This window comes from Cydia amplana, chromosome 4 (assembly GCF_948474715.1).
Source record: "Cydia amplana chromosome 4, ilCydAmpl1.1, whole genome shotgun sequence".
In the NCBI taxonomy this organism is placed as follows: domain Eukaryota; kingdom Metazoa; phylum Arthropoda; class Insecta; order Lepidoptera; family Tortricidae; genus Cydia; species Cydia amplana.
Genome location: NC_086072.1, coordinates 7,317,797 through 7,339,859, shown reverse-complemented (window position 1 = coordinate 7,339,859; position 22,063 = coordinate 7,317,797). Strand labels below are relative to the sequence as shown.

The 22,063-nt window shown below is 40.4% G+C and overlaps 1 protein-coding gene across 7 annotated transcripts in view; it reads left to right on the top strand.

Annotated features, from left to right (window-relative positions):
* The window catches only part of LOC134663172 (cytosolic carboxypeptidase 1-like), an 86,017-nt gene extending 63,954 nt beyond the window's left edge, over positions 1-22,063 (top strand). For 6 of the 7 annotated variants that reach the window (XM_063519531.1, XM_063519533.1, XM_063519534.1 and 3 more), the window contains 6 exons: positions 16,999-17,086; positions 17,455-17,619; positions 17,810-17,986; positions 20,668-20,786; positions 21,145-21,186; positions 21,945-22,054. In XM_063519531.1, coding sequence (XP_063375601.1) covers positions 16,999-17,086; positions 17,455-17,619; positions 17,810-17,986; positions 20,668-20,786; positions 21,145-21,186; positions 21,945-22,023 — 670 coding nt within the window. In that variant the 3' untranslated portion in view covers positions 22,024-22,054. Of the gene's footprint in view, positions 1-16,998; positions 17,087-17,454; positions 17,620-17,809; positions 17,987-20,667; positions 20,787-21,144; positions 21,187-21,944 lie in introns of all 7 variants that reach the window. The other variant, XM_063519529.1, reaches the window with a different exon arrangement.

Sequence of the window (22,063 nt, the reverse complement as noted above, 5' to 3'; positions counted from 1 at the left end):
TATCATGGGTGTGATTTGATTGACTCTAACTACATTCTTTAGTTCTGTTTTACAAAAAATATATCTTAGCAAACGTTGTACTTTGTTGGCGAAAAGTTTTCATAATAATTGTGACTCACAATGTTCGAATTTAAACTGTTGTGAGACATGCTAACATTGAATAATTTTACGGTTTAGACTCACTTGTTTTAAGTTACTCGCGCGACATGGTGCCGCAGTACGCGATACACGGCCGTCGTGAACGCTGCTCGCACTGTTAGTGCTTGAGAAAGAAGACCTAGGCTCTCCGAAACATGTCGCGCGAGTGACTTAAAACAAGTGAGTCTAAACCGTAAAATTATTCAAACTCACAATGTTAATAATATTCGGTTCGAATATTCGGTATTCGGCCAAAACCACGATTCGGGGCATCTCTACTAATTACACATGTAAGATAATACCCCTTATTAACAGATTAGACCCTGTAATATTCACGATAGTTTTGACACGGAGCCCCAAATACTTTTTTGTGTTTAATATAAGTGTTTTATTTGGGGTTCTTGTTTGCAACCAGTTGTGCGGTTCTTTGTTATCTGTGTTGGTTTGGTCAATATTGACTGCGCGGGCGCAGCGGACTGTTTGTGCTGCGCTGTGTGAATGAAACATGGAATGCATCGTTATTAGTCCTATATTGGAAGAAACTCCTTACATCCCACAATACGATACTCATACAAATCCTCTTTATTGCACAACCTCAAAACTTAATGTATAACGTTTCACGCTGAATTTATTATAGTATCTTATAAAATGACAAGACATCGCTCAGCACAGTCAGCACTCAGCCAAAATGTGTTTACCCATTGTTTTATATTTAATACATATTATAAAACCTCAGCCTAACCCTCGTGTTATTATCGAAAAAAAAAGTGTGTTACATAAAACTCCTTCATAAGGCAAACTAAACATATGCGTCGCTGAAGTTAATGGCACATAAACAGTCGAATCGCGCCAGACACGCGTCAAACCCAAAAAAACCGGCCAAGTGCAAGTCGGACTCGCGCAGGGAGGGTTCCGCACCATCAACAAAAAATAGAGCAAAACAAGCAAAAAAACGGTCACCCATCCAAGTACTGACCCCGCCCGACGTTGCTTAACTTGGGTAAAAATCACGTTTGTTGTATGGGAGCCCCACTTAAATCTTTATTTTATTCTGTTTTTAGTATTTGTTATAGCGGCAACAGAAATACATCATCTGTTTCAACTGTCTAGCTATCACGGTTCGTGAGATACAGCCTGGTGACAGACGGACGGACGGACGGACGGACGGACGGACGGACGGACGGACAGCGGAGTCTTAGTAATAGGGTCCCGTTTTTACCCTTTGGGTACGGAACCCTAAAAAACGGCAATCATTTCAAATAATCTAATATGAATAACAAGTATGATATACGTTTAAGTTTCTTGAATAGGTACCCTTTAAATTCCATAATGTTTTCTGAATAGGCTGTCAGATATTTACGGCTCATTCTTAAATGAATTGGACAAAGAACTGTAGAGCCTGCCCCTGGGGCTATAATTAGCGGGTTTTAAAGGTTTACTATATATTTTTATTACTTATTAGAACGAAATGAGCTTATCTTTCGAATCGTTTTTAAAAAAAACGGCCTAGTGCGAGTCGGACTCGCGCACGGAGGGTTCCGCACCATCAACCAAAAATAGAGCAAAACAAGCAAATAAATGGTCACCCATCCAAGTACTGACCCCGCCCGACGTTGCTTAACTTCGGTCAAAAATCACGTTTGTTGTATGGGAGCCCCACTTATTTCTTTATTTTATTCTGTTTTTAGTATTTGTTGTTATAGCGGCAACAGAAATACATCATCTGTGAAAATTTCAACTGTCTAGCTATCACGGTTCGTGAGATACAGCCTGGTGACAGACGGACGGACGGACGGACAGCGGAGTCTTAATAGGGTCCCGTTTTTACCCTTTGGGTACGGAACCCTAAAAACATCTTTGGCTGTAAAAAAATAGAATACTATAATAATCATTAGTTTTACCCCGGGATAGTTGTTGTTTAACTGCGAATGCTAATATTAATACGCGAAGAGCAAGCATGCGAAGAATTCCAAAATTGAACCACAACCGTAGATTTGAATACGTTAATAGACACTGCATAGAAGATTTTTATTTTGTCTGCCACGGCACGTGTCTGGCACGCTCAATGTCTATAGATATAAATCGATCCTTAAGCGTGATGAAGAGGTATTTAGCAGACAAAGAAACAAACAGACCGATAGTTACTGTTTAGTTATAAATGTTATAATATAAGTACATTTTATGACAAATAATAAGCCACATTCCATGAATACCTGAAATATTCAAACATAACCAGTAATAAAAAGTGGCCAAGTGCGAGTCGGACTCGCCCATGAAGGGTTCCGTATTTAGGGGATTTATGACGTAAAAAAACTACTTACTAGATCTCGTTCAAACCAATTTTCGTTGGAAATTTGCATGGTAATGGACACACATTATGTTCTGCAGTATAAACTCGTGTACTTAAGTACATTTTTCTAACTATTTAAACAATAAAATTGCGAATTTGAAGAGATTGTAACGCTAGAAAGATCCACGGACACTAAGTAGACGGTCTAAAGTCAGCGAATTTATGACAATGTCAATGACATTAATTATTTAAAACAGGAGAGACTATAGCAAAGTCCAAGTATCTACAAGATAGGTTTACTGTACAATATTGGTGTTATTTTAGTAGACAACTGACAAAGCCTGCACTTTAGCGTTTATCGCCGACATAAAGCTTACTTCGTTTTGTATGATGAGGGTCATAGGCTTTATTTCAGCGAGAAAAGCAACACTACAAAAGCGAGCCAACGACACTTCATTGTCCGTTACTCTTAAACAATTCTTGAGTATTTCATTTAGCTGTCGGTCATAATTTTCAATTTGCGCTGTAAAATCAACTTCCTACATAAACCTGAACATGGGAAACAGTAAGCGTCACTTTTACGTTCTGGAAGAATAGCGTCTTCTATGCTTGCGTGGTTAATAGTCGGTTGGGACCTTTGGCTCTTAAAGTAGAAGTTGTTCACATCGGGTGCTCCGGCGCGGCGTAGCTAAAGCTCAATTGCACAATTAGCGTTGGGCTGAGCTTCCGGATTCCCTGGGGATTGCGTCGGTTTTCTTCGTCTCAGCTTCACTTTCCGCTCCGTCGCCTACGATATTCCATAATAAATTTTGCAGAGTTCACGCTCGAACACCCTTTGCGGTTGTCACTCGTCCCGTTTTTCCTAAATTACGAATCTTGCAAATGGCAGGACTTGAGATTATTTAAGAAACTTCACACACAATACACACACACACACACACACACACACACAATACCTGAGATTGATTTCCGTATTTAACTCCAAATTTCTGATATACATGTTTACTAACCTACCTTTTTCATACAAGTTAATTTATTTTACCGAGCTATTCAGGTATTGAACCCAGAAAGGTTTTTTTAACTAGTATAGTACAAGGGTACACAACTACACATCTCAAGCACGTAAGCACCTCCGGACTCGGAATGTGGTGTGTCAAGCCGGTGATTTGCAATTCCGACACTGCCCGAAGAATCGTCATGTCTTTGCACATAAGTGCATATGATTGATAAGCTCTCGCATTGTGCTAGCGGTAATAAACCGGCCGCTTATGCGCCGCCACGGTCCCGCGGCGTTTGATATGCGTGCTGAACAACGGTCTACATCACAGACACTATATTTAAATAGAACCCAAACCCAGACGTAATAACGTCTGCCACAAACATTTTTTAGATCAAATGAAATAATTTCTGACTGAAAAGAACTGAATTGGGTTACCTATTCTGTGCATCTTTTCATTTTATTTTAGTATTCCTCTACCTATTTAAGGATGGGAGTTATTAGACACGACTAAACGGACTAACCCGAATATGCCGTCACTAAAATTCCCTTATTATATCAGACAGATTATTTATGTAGTTTCATAGAAAGAGAGTTAAAGAAGCGTTTCCCAAATATTTAAATAAATAAATATTATAGGACATTCTTACACAGATTGACTATTATATTTTATTCTGAATCTCTAAATTTTCGAAGTTAAAGTAAGTATACCAGACTGATACTAAATAATCTTCTACGTGCTCGCACACAGCAATAATGAAACCTAATAAAACATTGAACCAGCATAACATTCTTTAATCATATGGTGTATTATAAAGTTATATCCTCTGTGCAAAATATTGTACAACATTGAACAATTGCTTCGTGGCGAACGTTAAACTGTTCCCTTTGTATTTTTTAATTTTGGTTTAGTTTAGTTAAGTTTGGTTTAGTATTTTTGGTAGTCGCTGGCATGGGAGGTCTATGGTATTTGGACATATGTCTGCGGTCACCGTCACCTTGGATCGTGTTCCAACATGCGAACATCAGCACCCTGTAATTAGAAGCTGTCCAGAGACCTTCCTGGAAACGAGACGGCCCCCCATGCCCCAGCCCGCTCACGTGACAGCTACTATAGTTACTACTATTCGCAAAAACATCAAACTGCCAAATTGACCCTGGCAGTAACCCACCGGCTACACAGACGTCGCATTCTGAGTGTTTACAAGCAGCAGGGTGTCACCACACATAACTCCAATTTTACTTGTAACTGCCTTATGCACTGCGTGTAGTAGATACTCGTAGTTAAGGTGGTTTGTACATTACCTTAAGAATACTTAGGGCCAGGTGCCCAACTTTTCAACGTTAGAAAACTAGTAATTGTAAAATAAGTGTAATGTCATAGTCATAATGTTTCCCATAGCCTCCAGTCGAGCCAAGAAGCAATACATATAGACCCCCAACCCACTAAATTTCTATTTAGCCTACTGTAGGTAACACGACTAATGACAATCCAGAAACAAGGGAAATTTTATATTTTGGACTTAGTTAATTATATTGGCACTCTATTTTTGTGGTGCCAATTTTCTATAAACTTGCCATCCATATCTTATATTAATCCGTTTACTAACGCTTAACACACAGAGCTTACTACGTAAGTACTTAAGTACGTACGTGCTGTGTGTAGGTACGAGTATGTATCCAGTTAATACTAGCCATTATTCTTACTGGTACCTGGGTATTCTAAAAAGACCCTTCGCTTGTTATTCTAACAAGTGCCATTTCATCCACATCTACTTGAAATGTTTAATGAGTCTCGCATAAATAACCCAGCATACAATAAATCAAAAAATGCAAGCCCGTAATGAACTTGTGAAAATGCATAAAGGAACTTTGTAGCGCGAATCCTTGACCTCGAGATTCTATTCAGATGTTCCCATTATTCCAAGTCGTATTCTATTAAAAGCGCAGTGCATCTAGGGTTGCCAGAGATATGGATTCGTTGGTTTTTTCTCAACATTTCCTACGACTCCCGGCCGATTATGAAAATCTCCCAGCAAAACAGGAGGTAATCGAGGAGTGAGAGGTAGTATTTATTGTTCGCAACACGAATTATAAAAATCCTCTATTCTGTTTTTTTTTTTCAGATGGCTTTGATCTGGTAACCCTAAGTGCTTCAGCAGTAGGGATGAGCGAGTAATTCTCGGATAAAACCTAAGCGGCCATAAATAATACGAGCCGCGGAGCCGGCTAATGAATTACCTCCGATGGCAGCTAGAGCTGGAAGCATACAGCCATTTGAAGCAGCAAGGCAATATCTTTGTATGGAACACATGTATCGTTACTCCCTTTTTACATGAGGTTGGCAGCATAATAGCGGGTCGCGGCGCTAATACTGCGCGAGTGAGCGCGCAGCCGCGGGCTTTGCGAGCAACCGACCGCCAGCGCGCCGACCAGCTGCGTATGCTGTACCTTAAGACCCCATACAATCAGGCGAAGATCTTCTATACTAGGTGATTTTGATCTCCAGAGTTTTTAACACTTTACTCCTGTAACTTAGGATCATACGCGTGTAACTTAGCATCAAGGCGTTTGATAAGTAAATTTATTTCTTTCTAACGAGGATAAACGTGATTGAAACTTTTATACGGCCTATTTAAGAATAGGTACCTAGTAACTATTATAATGAATATCCTAAATATGACGCATCAAAATTTTATATGTTTTTGTTTTGGAGAGAGTCAAGTAAATAAAATAACTATTCTTTGCAGTTGAACGTCGTGACAGATTTCAAATTGATTTGTAAAATGTATAGCAGTTAGGTTCAATGTAACTACGATTTTTGGCAATCACAACTTATATTATCAAGTTTAGCCTATCTGAACCTTTAAAGTATTATTCACGCCGCTTTACCAAAGTCACGGCCAAGCTCGGTAGACTCGTGCGAATAGTTGACGCTCCGTCTCTTGCATCACTGCAGCGGAGTCAACGACACTGGCTTGCAAGTCATTGCTGTCATTTGAACTTGAACCTGCGCGCTGGAGCAGAGACTTTAGCGCATAATGAGACTTTACGATGCAAATTCGAAGGTGCAGCTTACCGGTACAGTTGACCTATTTTGGATGATGCTGTTTCAGAATTATAAAATAAATATAAATTGTATAAACCGTTTTATGGATCCTTGTACTTACTGATTATGTGCTCGTAGCGGTGACTCGTAAAGCTCAACTGCAGCCCCTGTACATATTTAGTACCGACTTACTGGTATATGAACGATGTATTTTATTTATAATGAAAATGTCAACAGTGCAGCGCCTTGCACGCAATTGTAGAGCTTTTTTTGTAAGGTTATCCTTTACATTATTTTAGTTAATCAAATCAGTATTTTTATATAAAAAAGATTTTATTGTGATTACCTGGTCGTCACAACTAGCCAAAATTACATTAGGTACCTAATAATTTTACTGTGTGCATAATTTATATCATAATAACAACAAATTGAAATTCGAGTATTTATCCTAATCGCATTATACTGCGGTCCATTTGCATCTAAATGTAATATGCATGTAAGGCCACTACACCTCTGGATCCTATTTCAAGAATAATTATAGCAAAGAGTTTCGTCGTTAACCGTATAGTATGTACTGAACTCCCTCCAAAGAATCGCAGAAGTCCCTCATAGTCGAGGGGCGCTGCAGCCAAGGCCGCCCGGTCCTTTGCGATTATGTAAATAATGCGCCGCGCTGCCCGTCTTTTCTCTTTGCTTACGCGAGCCCTTATCTCACGTGCTCTAGCAAACCAGTACACTGTAACATTGAGATCCTTAGCAACAATGCAAACCCAAAGAGCGCAATTGTGCCAGTTTACCTTAGCCCCCGACTAGCACGTGCTTGGATAGCGATTTGAACGACTGCATCTGCACTCGGTGGCATTCGGCTCCGACCAGTGCTTGCTCATCTTATTGACCCCAGAGCACGGCGTGACTCAACACTGTTTATTTACCCGTTTCAAATTATCATAAAAAATCCCTGCGGTATCAACATAAACGCTTTTCTGCTACCATTACCCTGAGATTACTTCAATTACTTATCTGCTAAGTGCAAATAGGCGGCATTTAATTAATGAAACATGTTTTTAATAGTATTTTGTGTAAGATGTAGGGTCGACTACAAAGGGATGTATCCACTTTTTCACCTTATTACAAGGCAGTAAGTGGATACATCTCTTTGTAGTCGACTGTACATAATAAGGGTTCTTAAAATTCAAGGGCCGAAGTTACCAAACGAAACGAAGTTGAGTTTCGCCAGGTAAGGGTACAGCAAAATAGCCTTGAATCAATCGTAAGCAAAATTGGGTTAAATGTAAGGTCTTAAATGTTTTATAACAATATAGGGTAGTAACATAAATTAATGAAGTCTAGCTGCTCCTTGGAACTGCATTATTATTCCAAAATGTTTTCAGTTGAATCAACTGTCCTTTCTCCGCGATTCTAGAACGCACTCTCGTTGAATACATAAAGTAACGGCGTAAAAAATTAGCATTAAAATTAAAAGCAGAACTCGAATTCGACCTGAATAACTTCACCGTGAGACCCATTAAGTATCCTCACTTAATGCTTCAGAGCTGGCTGCGAGATAGGTACTTCTTTAAACGTGTACATTCCTTTGTAGCGATCCTGTGGGATAAATAAACGACAGTCGAGACTGACGCCACCATCCCGGTCCAGGGATTATGTTGCGCTTTGTGGATAAATGAATGGCCCATGAAAGTCGTGCGGCACGTCAACCAATCACAAGATTTCTAAATCAATAGGAGTGTCACACTCCGAGTGTGTACAGTTTACCGTCAAATAATGCAAATAGAAAAGACTTAATATAATGTCTTAATATAGTGTCTTTGTTTGTGTTTTTTTTTATTGTATTATTGTATTTATTAATTTATGAAATAATGTAATGTATTTGACATTTATAAAATAAAGTAATTATAATAAATAAAAAATATATATATATGATGATATGATCCCTTCCGGCCGATTTCGGCCATGGCGACCACTACGACTCCTAGTTTGCTCGGCGCTCGTGCGCCCGAAGATGGCTGACGCAGCCGATCTTCGAGGTGAACTCCCGCGCACATTGAGGGCACGTGAGGACACCAGCCACGTAGTGGTAGTTAATGGGAGCAGGCTGGCGCGTTTTCAGCTCGTCGCGCTTAGCGTCGAGGTCAACTTTACGTTGCTCCTCGAAATCGCGCACTTTGTCCTGCACCAGCCTGCGCCACTCAGGACGCTGTGCTGCCAAACCTTCCCACTGAGAGGGCTCGATGTTGCACCTTTTCATGTGTCGCTTCTGAACATCTTTGTATCGGAGGAGTTGTCCGCCAAGTTTCCGCTTACCCTCCTCTAGTTCAGAATAAAAGATGCGCTTCGCCACTCTCTCTTCCGCCATACGTGATACGTGACCGCACCACCGAAGCTGCCGACGCATTAGGTAAGCCTCTATTCCACCGACCTGGGCTCGTCGCAGAACTTCGGTATTTCGCACTCGGTCAGACCATCTGATGTTCATGATCTTACGCAAGCATTTGAGGTGGAACCGGTCTAAAGTACGAATGTGATGACGGTACACGCACCACGTCTCGGAAGAGTATAAGAGGTTTGGCAGCACGATCGCCATGTAAACAGAAATTTTGGTGGCCAGTTTTAGGTCATGCGAGCAGAAAACCTTGGAACACAGTTTCCCAAATGCTGCAGCTGCAGCACCGATCCTGCTGTTGATCTCAGCGTCAAGGTCACACTTCGAAGTTATAGTGCTCCCCAGATACCGGAATTTGTCGAATCGTTTGTTTGTTTGTTGTGTTTGTTTGTTGTTGTTGTTATATATATAATGTCTTGATATATCATAACTTCAAAAATATATGTACCCTAAAGTCTATTTTTTTATTCGGTAGACTAAAATGACATTTCATAGTATGGAATGACATTTTATGTTCATACTATGAAATGTCATTTTAGTCTACCGAATAAAAAAATAGACTTTAGGTACTTAATAATTATTAGGTATCTACGAGGGCTGTTTGATAAGTACCCGTTTATGAAAAAAATAATCAGTTGTTTTTGTTTATATGCATTTATTTTTCTTCATAGTCTCCTTTTAACTCTATACACTTGTTCCACCTATATTCAAGCTTCAATAAACCATCCAAAAAGTATGATTTCGGAAAGTCATTAAAATAGGCCTCTGTGGCGGCAATGACTTCGTCATTTGATCCAAATGGCTTACCACCGAGCCATTTTTTCAGGTTAGGAAACAAAAATAAATCGCATGGGGTCAAATCTGGAGAATACGGGGGGTGAAGCAATAGGGCGTAGCGTAATTGTGTTAATTTAGCCATCACAACTCTAGACGAATGAGCTGGTGCATTGTCGTGATGAAACAGTACTTTTTTATTTTTTAAATGGGGTCGTTTGTCCTTCAACACAGCGTCAAATTCATCCAATAAATTGGAATAGTACTGTCCTGTTATCGTTTTCCCCTTTTCTAAGAACTCAATATGTATAATACCCTGCGAATCCCAAAAAACGGTCGCCATGACCTATCCAGCCGATGGGATGATTTTTGCTAACTTTCGCGTAGGTTCACCCGGTAAAATCCACTGCTTCGACTGCCCTTTCATTTCCGGGGTGTAGTGGTGACCCACGTTTCGTCTACGGTCACAAAACGACGCAGAAACTCCTTCGCGTTACGTTTGAACACGGCCAAACACTGCTCCGAAGTAGTCAGTCGGTTCCGTTTTTGCTCCTCCGTGAGTAAACGCGGCACCCACCTCGCCGATACTGTCTTCATACCCAATTTTTCTTCTAATATGTTTTGTACCCGCTCGATTGGAACATTTACAGCATCAACGATTTCTCGAAGTTCAATTCGGCGGTCGGCTAAAACGATATTTTCAATTTTCTTAACCATATCGTCTGTAGTCACCTCAATTGGGCGGCCTGGGCGATCCTCATCAAAGACGGTTGTTCTCCCCCGCTTAAATTCGTTAAACCAGTATCTGGCGGTTGTCATAGAAGGAGCACATTCATGGTAAACCGCTTGCATTCTTACTTTTATTTCATCACATGTTTTTCCTTCCAAAAACAAGAATCTAATTACAGACCGATACTGCTCTTTCCCCATTTTCACAATTTTAAGTTCACGCTTTCACTGAATCACTGTCAAATGAGAAAAAAACAAAAGAATGCTGTTTTTTTAAAAAAAATCCCACCTCTGATAAATGGCTTAAAACGATTGTATACATATTTTCGGCCCGTGATATTAATACATTTGGAAAACGGGTACTTATCAAACAGCCCTCGTAATACGATTCTTCAGACAAAAGAGCATTTCTATTTGAAGTTGTGAGGAAATCGTTTTTAAGATATAGTCCACTTTTTGAACACATTGTTTTCCTTCCCTATTGTTGTGCAACTGTTACTGAAAATATCTACCTAGCGAATTAATTTCCTATTAAAAGTCAATTAAAACATCGGTTGCACAACTAGTTAGTTCGAGACATGAAGAAAAGTAGCCAATATTACAGACATCAAAACAAATGGAGGTAGGTTATTGCTTCATTTATTTCCTAGTTAAAGTATTAATTTGCCGTCCGACTGTACTAAATCGGCGCGGAAGCATTTGCGTTCGCGTTGGTTTATCACCATTCATCGATTGTCGTCGCGCGCGCACGATCGACGCCCGTGAAATCAGGGGCTCTAATTCCCACCTAGAGTTCGGCAGAACTGAAATAAGTGAATCTGGGCCGTTAAAAAACCCGTTAATCATCACTTTTATGAGATTTCATATCGAAAGGAATGTTTTTTAGTACTTTTCCGTCTTTTCTTTCCTCTATTAACTAAGATATTAAGCTCATAATTTAATTATATTTAATTTAGGTTTTTGTTAGAATGGTCATTCTCGAAAGATTGTTGTTATGGTCGGTTCTTGAGGTCCTAATTAGACTGATTCTCAAGAAGCGTGTGCATAGGATACGAAGAGAATAACAATTGAGGATGATCTCGCACGGGAATGCTCGTAGATTAAGATGACGTCCGTGGTAATCTATTTCATGCTGTCAAAAATAGACAGGCTTGTGTAATGGAACAATTTCTTCGTTTATGTCTAATGATGGGTCAGTTCATGCTTCATTCACTTGTACAGTTTTTAGATTTACCTACACGAGGTACTCTGTTCTCACTCACACAATGTTGTATACTTATTCACGCGCCGAGCTGATGTGAGGCAAACGGTCGGGTGAACCAGATTCATTATACAAAATCGAAATTAGGACTTATGCTGGTTGGTCTGACTGTTTCTATCCTGTGATTGGAATGACAACAAATAAGATCCATATAGATAGCTTCAAAAAATCGTAAACACGGCTAAATTTTAAAATTAAATTAATTAATCTAAAACGAACTAATAATAACGTCGTAAAACCTATATTCCTCAAAGCAATGTAAACTTAACTTTCAAGCATGAGAAAATTTAAGAACTGGTGTAAGATTACCTACGAGAAACGAAGAATAACCAGCTACAGTACACGCTTGATCGATGTCAAATTTACATTAATGGTACTTATTTATTAAACTTTGTCACATAGCTGACACCATGAAAGGGAGGATCCTGACCGATAAGGGAATAATAAGCTCATAACTTTGCAATAAACTAAGGTTCTTTAAGCCGCCTCTAAGAAGGAGCGTAATCAGGGAAATAAATCTAGGTGTGTGGTTAAAGTAATAGACGCATTCCTGACCGTGTATTTTCGTTACATGCCGAGCGCAGGCGATTCAAACATTGGCAAACCAGTCTACCAAAACCTTATCGTATCAGCCAGAAAACAACACACACTGCGCATTTCGGTTCATCTACGAACAATGTGCTCTACCCACTGCCTGTTAACTTTGACAATTCTACAGTCAATGTCGGTCATCTTGCGACTGCTACATTTCACCTCATTGCTGATTTAAATATACACATCTCATAGAGAAACCTACCAAACAAGACCTAGAGATTAGTTGAGAGCGTTCGCCTCGCTTACCGTACTTGTGCTCGTTAACCGATTGAAACAACGTCCCTTGAAGGACGCGCGAAGGCTCAGCAACGCGGGCGCAGCGGCGTGTCATTGAACTGTCTTCTGCAGCAAATAGCTCTTCCGCCACACCCGCAAATGAAATCAATTAGTGGAGGAACACCGTTAGGCCACGGCAACTCGCTGACAACGTATCAAACGCCTTCCAAGAAGTCTAGGGACCCAACCTCTGCAATACGAGTATTATGGGCATACCAATATCAGCAATACTATAACTAAAATGATTAACCAGAAGCATGAGCACTTTGTTGAATACACAATCCAAAGTTATCATAATTCGCCCGGAACACGGTGATTCAGCGCGCCAAGAATAAACTAGGCACGTGTGATAATTCCTAAGGAGGTATTTAATAAAGACAGCCACGTCATGTTATTGTCGTTGTCGCGGAGCACCGGATAAGGCCGGCGATTGTCTCGCGACTATCGTAAATAACTCGCGCTGTGTCCGGTGCCAGCCTGGAGCGCGCTACACGGCATCGGCAGCCCCGCCGAGTGTAGCGAGTGTCCGCGCAGCTAGAGTTAGCACCAGTCCTGTGGACATCTAAGACAACGTACATAGATAAAAAAAACTACAGTAAAAAAAGTGAACAATCGAGAAGTGATGGTTGCGGCGGGCGGCGCGCAGCAGGAAGCTGCGCACACGCATACGGATGAGCCTGACGTGTGCCCCGCTCCCCCACGCCGACTTATCTAAACCGTCGATGTAGATATTTATCACCATTGAAATATTACTATCTCTACGTATCAATTGCAATGCGAATGGCATTCCTGTTTTATCGACGTGCAATTTATCAAAGTAACGACGATCTCGAGCGTGGCACTAAAATAGCCTGCCGGCTATTAATTCCACCTGAGCCTGAAACAATGGTCATTACGATATAAATAGTCGGAATAAATATAAAATGGCAGTGCATCTTTGGTCTATTTATTGGGCGAGCGTTATGCGAGGGGTGCGTCGAGGGCGGTGCGGGCGGCGCAGGCGCTGCTCGTGGCCGATAGCATCGCGGCGCGCGCTATAAATAGATGGGCGGGCGGACCCTTGAACCAGCCGCTCCGCGTCTCCGCGTCCGCGCCCTGCCTGCGTGCAGGGTTGACGCGTCTAGAGCCTCCGAATAACAACAAATTCTTCGATTTAAATATTATGTTACACAGATCGGAGGCACCGTATGAATGATGGCTGCTGTAAGCTTTTATTTGTGTTGCCATTCTTCTACAAACGGTGGTTCTCAATACTTACATAGAATTTCAAAATAAACAATCAACCTACGATCGCGTAAAGTTTTTCTTCTTTCTTTTATAGCGAGAGTAGATTTTTTTACTTCACCGGGATGAACCAGAATCAAACTCTAGATTATACCTACCGCAAGTAAATACGTAACTCCTAATAGTATTAGCGACGTCCCTATTCGGGCCGAACTTGGTTTATTGTTTTTAATACCCGATTTTCTCTTATTTACCAGGGATAACTTTCAAACTTAACGACAGCCCTGTTCATTGCGCCTATGGTACCGCAACAATCTACCATAAAACACGGCAGGCGGGTTGCAACTTCTCGCTTGTTCGCTTTCGTTCGCGCATGCGGCCGTTTTTTCCCTGATTAGAGTAAAAGATGCGCAACCGGTCGGCGGACGAAGGCCGCGGCCAGGGCCGGCCCGAGGACCCGCTCCCACTAATGATGCGCCACAACCACTCCTAATTGGACAAACGCCCGACCACTCCATCAGGAAAAAATGAGCGCAATACATCCCGCGGCTATCCAGCCAGAGATAGATGTATAGTTTCATTAAACTCCTCTAAACCTAAACTCAGCAAAATAAAATAACATAAAACATAAAAAAAAAACTACATAGAAAACTGTCTACATAAAAAGGCGACCAAAAAATGTGTGCAGCTAAATATACGCTGCCAAGTTTAGGGTTAAATCTCATAAAAGAAAGAATCTCAAAATGCTGCCGCGTAATAAAAACATGTATTATCTCAGTAATAATTTGTCGATCTGCCCTGCCTCGTTCATTTTATCAAGATCTTTGAGGTGTGAATTTAAAACACGGCGACCACGGCGTTCTTGGGAAGTCATTTTGAGGGGCAGTTAAGTTTTTGTTTTAATATTACGGCACTTTTCCAGTTCCCGGACGCACTGGCGTGTAATAATTTATATACGGCGGTAAATAAATATGTGTGACTGTTTTCTGCTCCGTTACATTGTGTATGAACTGAATAGCATGAATGCTATTATACCAGCCAGAAGCACGTACACGATAAGAATTGCCCTTTAATAACGGGAGAGCTGTAGTGAATCGTTGTAGATTGCAGACGCACTCAGCTGAAGTTACCTAGCTGTAAATAATGACACAATTTAAGATGTTCTTTCCTTCCCGTCAGATGCGGTACCGTACTCTACACAATGCAATAGCGAAGTTTACGTGTCAGTAATACTTATTTTCCAGCTGAATAAAGTTAGCTCTGCTTAATTTCTGCAATCCTACTCTTATGCCTTATGTGAAATTGTCGAAGAGATAGTTCAGAGCCGGAAACTGCTACCAACTTTTAGTATGTTGTTGGGCATGGTATTGGGTGTCCAAAACTGCCGGAAAACACCAGCGCCGACTATCTCTTCAGTAAAATGAAACGTCATTAAAATAACTCCCACCTCGTTGTGAATACTGCATAATGATTTCAAACATGAGTGGGGGGAGGCCTTTGCCCAGCAGTTGGACTTTATAGGCTCCTAATAATAATAATATCTTTCAAATATCGGTTTGATGACTTTGATGTCTGGTGCATGTTCGAATTCGAACGTCGGTATATAAAAGTAATTGAATAAATTTCGCGTTAGACCCGTCTATAAATGTGAGTTAATATATGTTCGAATTGGCCTGATTGTTTGGGTGCAATATGCAGTACCTATTCACAACGAGGTGGGAGTGATTTTTCCGCTGAAGTAGATGTCCGGCGCCGTTGTCTAGATACCGCAGTTTTGGAGACCCTAATATACCATCTCCAAAAACATATTAAAAGTTGGTAACTCCGGGTCTGAACAATGTTCCCACTAGGGAGAGTACTATACCAACTAGTTTCCTATTAAACATGGGTCATATTTACAAAACCATAACGACCAAATTTATTGAATTACCTTTCTTTAAGTAACTTATAAACTTAGGTACCAGGTTTAGGCACTTCTTATTATCAAATTATCATATGTGAAAACTTAAATTTTGTTTTTACTTTTGTCATAAAAACTTAATTAACTGTCAGTTATGTCTGCTCTTTTGAAGAATGATAAACTCCAATCATAAATTTTGTTCCAAATTTACCACCGCGTACGTGACTTTATGCTGACAACAACAAATCATTTATCTTTCGATTTATTATTTTTGTCTGTCGCGCATTATGGCAGACGCCGAAACGCTGATGAAAATTCATTAAATATAATTACACATAAAAACGCAACATTGCTGCAGGTCTCTGATGTTATTTCATCAGAATTAATGGAGAATGCGCGTCGGAAAAACGGAAATTGGAAATGTTGAAAAAGGTTTTGAATCTACTCATTTGGGTTTTGAATCTACTCATTTGGTTCGTTTAAATAGATTGATTGCTCTGGCCGGTAGTTAAGCTTTTGTGCTATCCGTTTAGTATTCGTAATAGCCAGTAAACCCGTGGGTTTATAGGTTTCAGGCGGCATGCTTCCGCCGCAGAGCTCCGCCGCGCCGCGACGAATTCCTACGTGGCCAGTCATTCATTTTATTTAATAGCTTGTCATATTAAACTGTCCCTCAAAGCTCTTCCTGAGACTGACCTTATAAAGCCCAAGAATCAATTATCATTTATTTAATATCAATGTTGCTGTCGACGCGAGCGTGTCGCGCATCTAATGCGGTGACTGTCGCAATAAAAGCGTGCTAAGTTTTGTAACAAAATAACAAATTCGATGCGCGTTTTGCGTTTCGTTTTGCACTTTTAGGTCGGTGTAGTACTCTTAAAACAGAGAAGATGCTTTATAATATAACATAACTTTGATACTTAAGTTACGTGATGCTAAGCGTTCTAACCCACATTTAAATATTTAGCAAATAGGCCTCAAGGTCAATTTTACAATGCATTACATTTTGTATAAACCGTCACAAACTGAAATCCAAAAAATGTATGAAAAACTGAGGATACTTTTTTCTTTGTTTCGTCGTAGCCTAGTCTTTCGTGTAGTCGAAATAACCCAAAAGATATTAGTTTTTCGAAAAATAATAAATGGTTTTAGGTAGTCCTTTTTCTGAAAACTCCCATATTATATACCTGATCTAGCAGTACAAATGTATATGTATGTACATACTGCTAGATCGCATGTCAGTTTTGCACATTTAATTATTTCCGGACGACAAGCGGTGGACACATCCACCACGAGAGGACTCGGTGTCGGTTTGATAAATTCGCCGGCTATCTCGATCCCGTCTCATGTTAATCCTTGTTGCAGCCATCGATGCGGCTTGACTAATGAAGATTTAAATCGACGATGGAGTAAACCGAGTCCCGTTTTGCATCCTTCTATTTATCACACCAAGGTACTGTAATTAAAATGCTTTTTATTAATACTGATACGTTTATAATCGTGAGATTTTCCAAGATATCTTTCCATCCGACTTGAGGTTCTAGAGATGCGCTTGATAGTGGAAAATAACTCGGTGAATCACTTTTTTTTCATTCAATATAATATTTCTCTCTCTCTGGACCAATGGTAGGTATCTCTACTGGGATGGCCCTATAGTTGACTGGTAGAGAATGCCATTTGGCATTAAGTCCGCCATTTGTACATTGTTGTATATATTTTGTGCAATAATGTGTAATATTTTTTAAATACTTAAATAAATATGTATTATGATTATGCACAATCGCCATTATTAACGACTGAGTATGTCGCTTCCTTGTCCAGGGTCTGATCGAATATTTGGTGCGCGTATGGAAGAAGCCGCCACTGGTGTTCTGCGACTACCACGGGCACTCGCGCAAGAAGAACGTGTTCTTCTACGGCTGCGCGGGCGCCGAGAGCTGGTGCGGCAGCGACCGCAGCGTGCCCGACGAGCCCGTCAAATACCTCGTGAGTATTCCCGCACGTTTCACAGATACACTTCTTCGGGCTATTGTCAGATGTTAACATCCAGTGTTTGTAACAAACTCTATTTTATAAAAACTGGAAAAATATAATATTATAAAGACGAACATAGATGCTTCTAATTTAAGTATAGGGTATATGGTTTATCATGTGAATTTCTTTCACTGCTCGACAGATGCTCCCGGCCCTGATGCATCGCATCTCTCCGGCGTTCGCTCTGGGATCGTGCTCCTTCCGAGTTGAGCGGGAACGAGAGAGCACGGCCCGCGTTACCGTGTGGCGTCATCTCGGCGTCACACGCTCTTATACGATGGAGGCGACTTTCTGCGGCTTCGATCGAGGACCTTTCAAGGTAAATGATTACGTTCGTTCTGATCGGAGCGAGAACGATATAACGGCTCCCGTCACTGTGTGGCGCCATCTTGGCGTCACACGCTCCTATATGATGGAGGCGCCATTCTAAGGCTTCGATCGAAAACCTTTCAAGGTAAAGGCTGACGTTCGTTCCGAGTGGAGCAGAGACATGAGAGCACCACTGGCGTCAACGTGTGGAGCCATATCGGCGTTACACGTCACGGATTCAATAGACCATCTCTTAATATATACAATCACAACTCTTCCAAACTTTCAGGCAAAGAAAAGTAATTTTCATCACTAAATAGTTACAGTAACTACGTAAGTATAACATACATACGCCGTCATAAATGGAGATAATCAGTATAATCACACATCAGCGACGTAATCGAAGTATCTATTACCACCAATTACGCAAACATGCACTCACGCAGATGGAAATAATCCTTGTATGTATCAGCTTATTACTGTACTCCTACATTGCAGAGACCGATATCCCGTTTTTGTCACTCATGTCAATCTTTCATATAGAGTTAGCAAAACATCTGCACGGCTGCGTCTGTCACGCACAGTAGAAGGAAATTCCTTCATATCATCAGTTTCCTTCATATCATCATGCTTCGGAAACTATATAATATAGGCATTCGGGGTGTGCCACTGGCCTGGTTCACAAGTTACCTGTCTGGGAGAAGGCAGTTCGTTAAGGTGGGTTCTTTTAATAGCGACTATGAGCGCATCGGGTTCGGGGTTCCTCAAGGTAGCATTCTCGGCCCGACACTATTTACAATCTATATTAACGATATTCTTAATCTTAATATCCCAAATTCTGAGATTATATGTTACGCGGACGACACCGTCATACTGTTTAACGATACTAACTGGGAGAAAGTAATTGCTGTCACTGAAAGAGGTATGCAAATGGCAGCGCGCTGGTTTCGCGACAATCTTCTGACCATTAACAGTGATAAAACGAAATTCTTATGTTTTCATAAAACTGCTTTGACAAAACCATCTTTCGATCCCACCATAAAAATCCACTCGTGTACTGATTTCCCAGATAATCTCTGTAACTGTAATTGTGATAGAATCCAGCGCGCTGACATTATAAAATACCTTGGCGTTTTTGTAGATGAAAACTTAAATTTTAAACATCACATTCACAAACTCTCTGGTAGAATCAGAAAGTCTATTTATATATTTAAGAAACTCCGTCTTGCTGCAGATGAATCTTTACTAAAACTGGTCTATGTCGCACTGTGCCAATCTGTAATCTGTTATTGCATTGGGGTGTGGGGCAGTGCAGCAAAGACTACCATGCTAGAAATTGAAAGAGCGCAACGTTCGGTGCTGAAAGTAATGTTCAAAAAACCTTTCCGTTTTCCAACTGCTGATCTCTTTGCTCAAGCTAAAGTTCTGTCCGTTCGTCAACTTTTTATTCACAAAATTTGCTTGCAAACACATAAATCGTCTAAATTATTAAAGGACTATAATAAGTTAACACAAAAACGCGTTTTCAATTTACCCATTCCAAGAGTAAATTCAGCATTTGGCAAACGTTTTGGTGATTGCATCAGAGCGTCTACATACAATGCAATAAACAAACTATGTAACCTCAGGGATTGTACTCAAATGGAAGCGAAAAAACTACTTTTCATACTGCTGCACTCGCAAAATTATGCCGAGACAGAAGACATATTTGACAGGATCTAGTTTCAATATTGTGTCTAGGGTTAGCTTTAGTTTTGTAGTTGAGATTACTAGTCGTAAGTAGTTTCTTACTAAATGTTAGACTAAATGTAACAGCTCCGATATTTAATTGTAATTTGGTTCCCCGCGATACAGGCATTGCCTAGTGCGGAGACCCCTGGTATATCTGTAACCTATTTGCTGAAATAAATTGATCTTTATTCTTATTCTTATTCTTATTCTTACTTATTTACTCTGATCAGGAATCAGTTTGTTATTATGGAAATGGCACATATAGTTATCAAGGCAATAAGGCTGAAATTGCAGTAGCTTCCATTTTAATGATATTTAAATGTGATACACATCCTTACCAGGATGTTGTTTCCCCATTAGGCCATTAGAAATTAACGCATGTCTCTAAGATGAATCACATGCTTGGTTAAAACTCGAGGGCGTAATCTTATACGTCGTACCTATTTATTGCATTTGGATACCATGGTCGTTAGCGTATGTGCGTTATGATGGTGTCTCTTTTACTCACGTGTAGGCATAAGATGATTGCTTAATTCCGCAACCTCGGAACACGATCGATTGCTTAACTCTAAAACCGACCCTGCGTGATTCAATTTACGGATTAATTTTCAATACGAGGCTAGTTTAGAAATGGGTTAAGTAAAGATATGGATAATATGGATAAGTAAAGGTTCTCGTTTCTCAGGACGCGTAGTAATACGTCCATAGCGGTGCCTCGTTAGCCGCTAGATCTCCCGATAAGGCCCGCAACAAACTCCGCAACGTGTGTCATCTTTGCTCGCGGTCGTACTACATTTACTGATCACCGCGCCATCGTTTTTCCCGCTAGCCTGTACGTCATCATGTATGTGGACAGTGTTGGGGCCGGTAAAAAGCGAGTCCTGAGAGAACTATTTAATTAAGTTCGTTTACGGACGGGGGTATGCGGAAGCGATTGCTGTATGTTTTTGCTGTCGACAGGGCTTCCACCTGAACACGCAGCACCTGCAGACCGTGGGCAGCGATTTCTGCGAGGCGCTCAATGGCCTGAACGACACCGCCACCAGCGACGATATCCAGCTCACAAAGGATCTCAATGGGTGATTAAACAAATTTTTGATTGCAATTCAAATCAAGATACCATATAAAGAATTTAGAAGACATAGACATAGAAATTTTTTAAGAAATTTCTACTATAATATGAGTTATATGAGTAGGTACTAGGTACACTTGCTAGGTACATATTCGATTATTTAGTCGAATGATATCTAACCTAAAAATACTGTAAATACTTAGGTATTTCTAGCCAAACTAAAAGTGTGTGTACCTACATTATATATGCTATGTTAAATCAAGGGCTCCTCATTAATTAAATACATCTAGGCAAAATGTAACATGGTCTTTTGCGCTACCTATTTAGAAACAAACGTATGGGAACTACATACCTTTTTTTTGCAGAAATATCATTGAAATTAGTTTGAACGGCGAAGCAGTGAATAGGCAAGTCCGACCTCAGCAACAGAGTGAATCGCATGAAATAACAAAAGTTAATCATAACCCTCCCTCATGTTGTTGTTTTTGCCCTTTTTCCCCGACTAATAACCTGATAAATGCATACGGAATACGGACCCTAGCGCGACGGCGTTCTGCAAACTCATACATACTAATACCTAGTTCCTTGCCAATTACACCTCTCTCCGCCGCTAACTCAAGTTGTGTTTATTTTTGTAATGATTGTGGCGTGTTCGCTATTATAATTAGATAGAATTACATTCTTTTAGTGCTCCGTACGAGAATTGTGTAAAGGGCGCACCACTGGGTTTATATAGTGCCTGCTTACCTACCACATTGTGTTAGGTATTCCCTTTCTTAGAATTTCACGTATCTAATCATGTCATTATTTACTTTATTTTACCAGTGTTTTACCATCACAGACCTACAAAATATAATAACTGGAGGGCTTCGTCACTTTTTCTTTAATATATGACATCTATTTCAGTTTAAATAAAATAGTTTAAAGGGTTTACCTACCCGTGGTACCTTGCGTGACCCTATAGGTACCTACATACCTTAGGTAGATAAGTGACTTATCTACCTATAAGAAAGTTCGTGGTACGTCTGCACAAAATTTAAAAAAAATACCTACCGATGTTGTACAGTGAGCATCAAATAGATAGTGACTGTCAAAACTATAGTACGTAAGGTGTGGTATGATATGTTTGTGACGCTTACTGTACCTAATAGTATTTCTGTTATAGTGCGATCGCCGTGGACAGCGAGCCGGGGTCCTGTTCCGACAGCGTGCTGCGTACAGACTCCGACGAGGACTTTGACTAGCATCAAATCGATTGGCCGAGTACTTACTAACTCAACACCG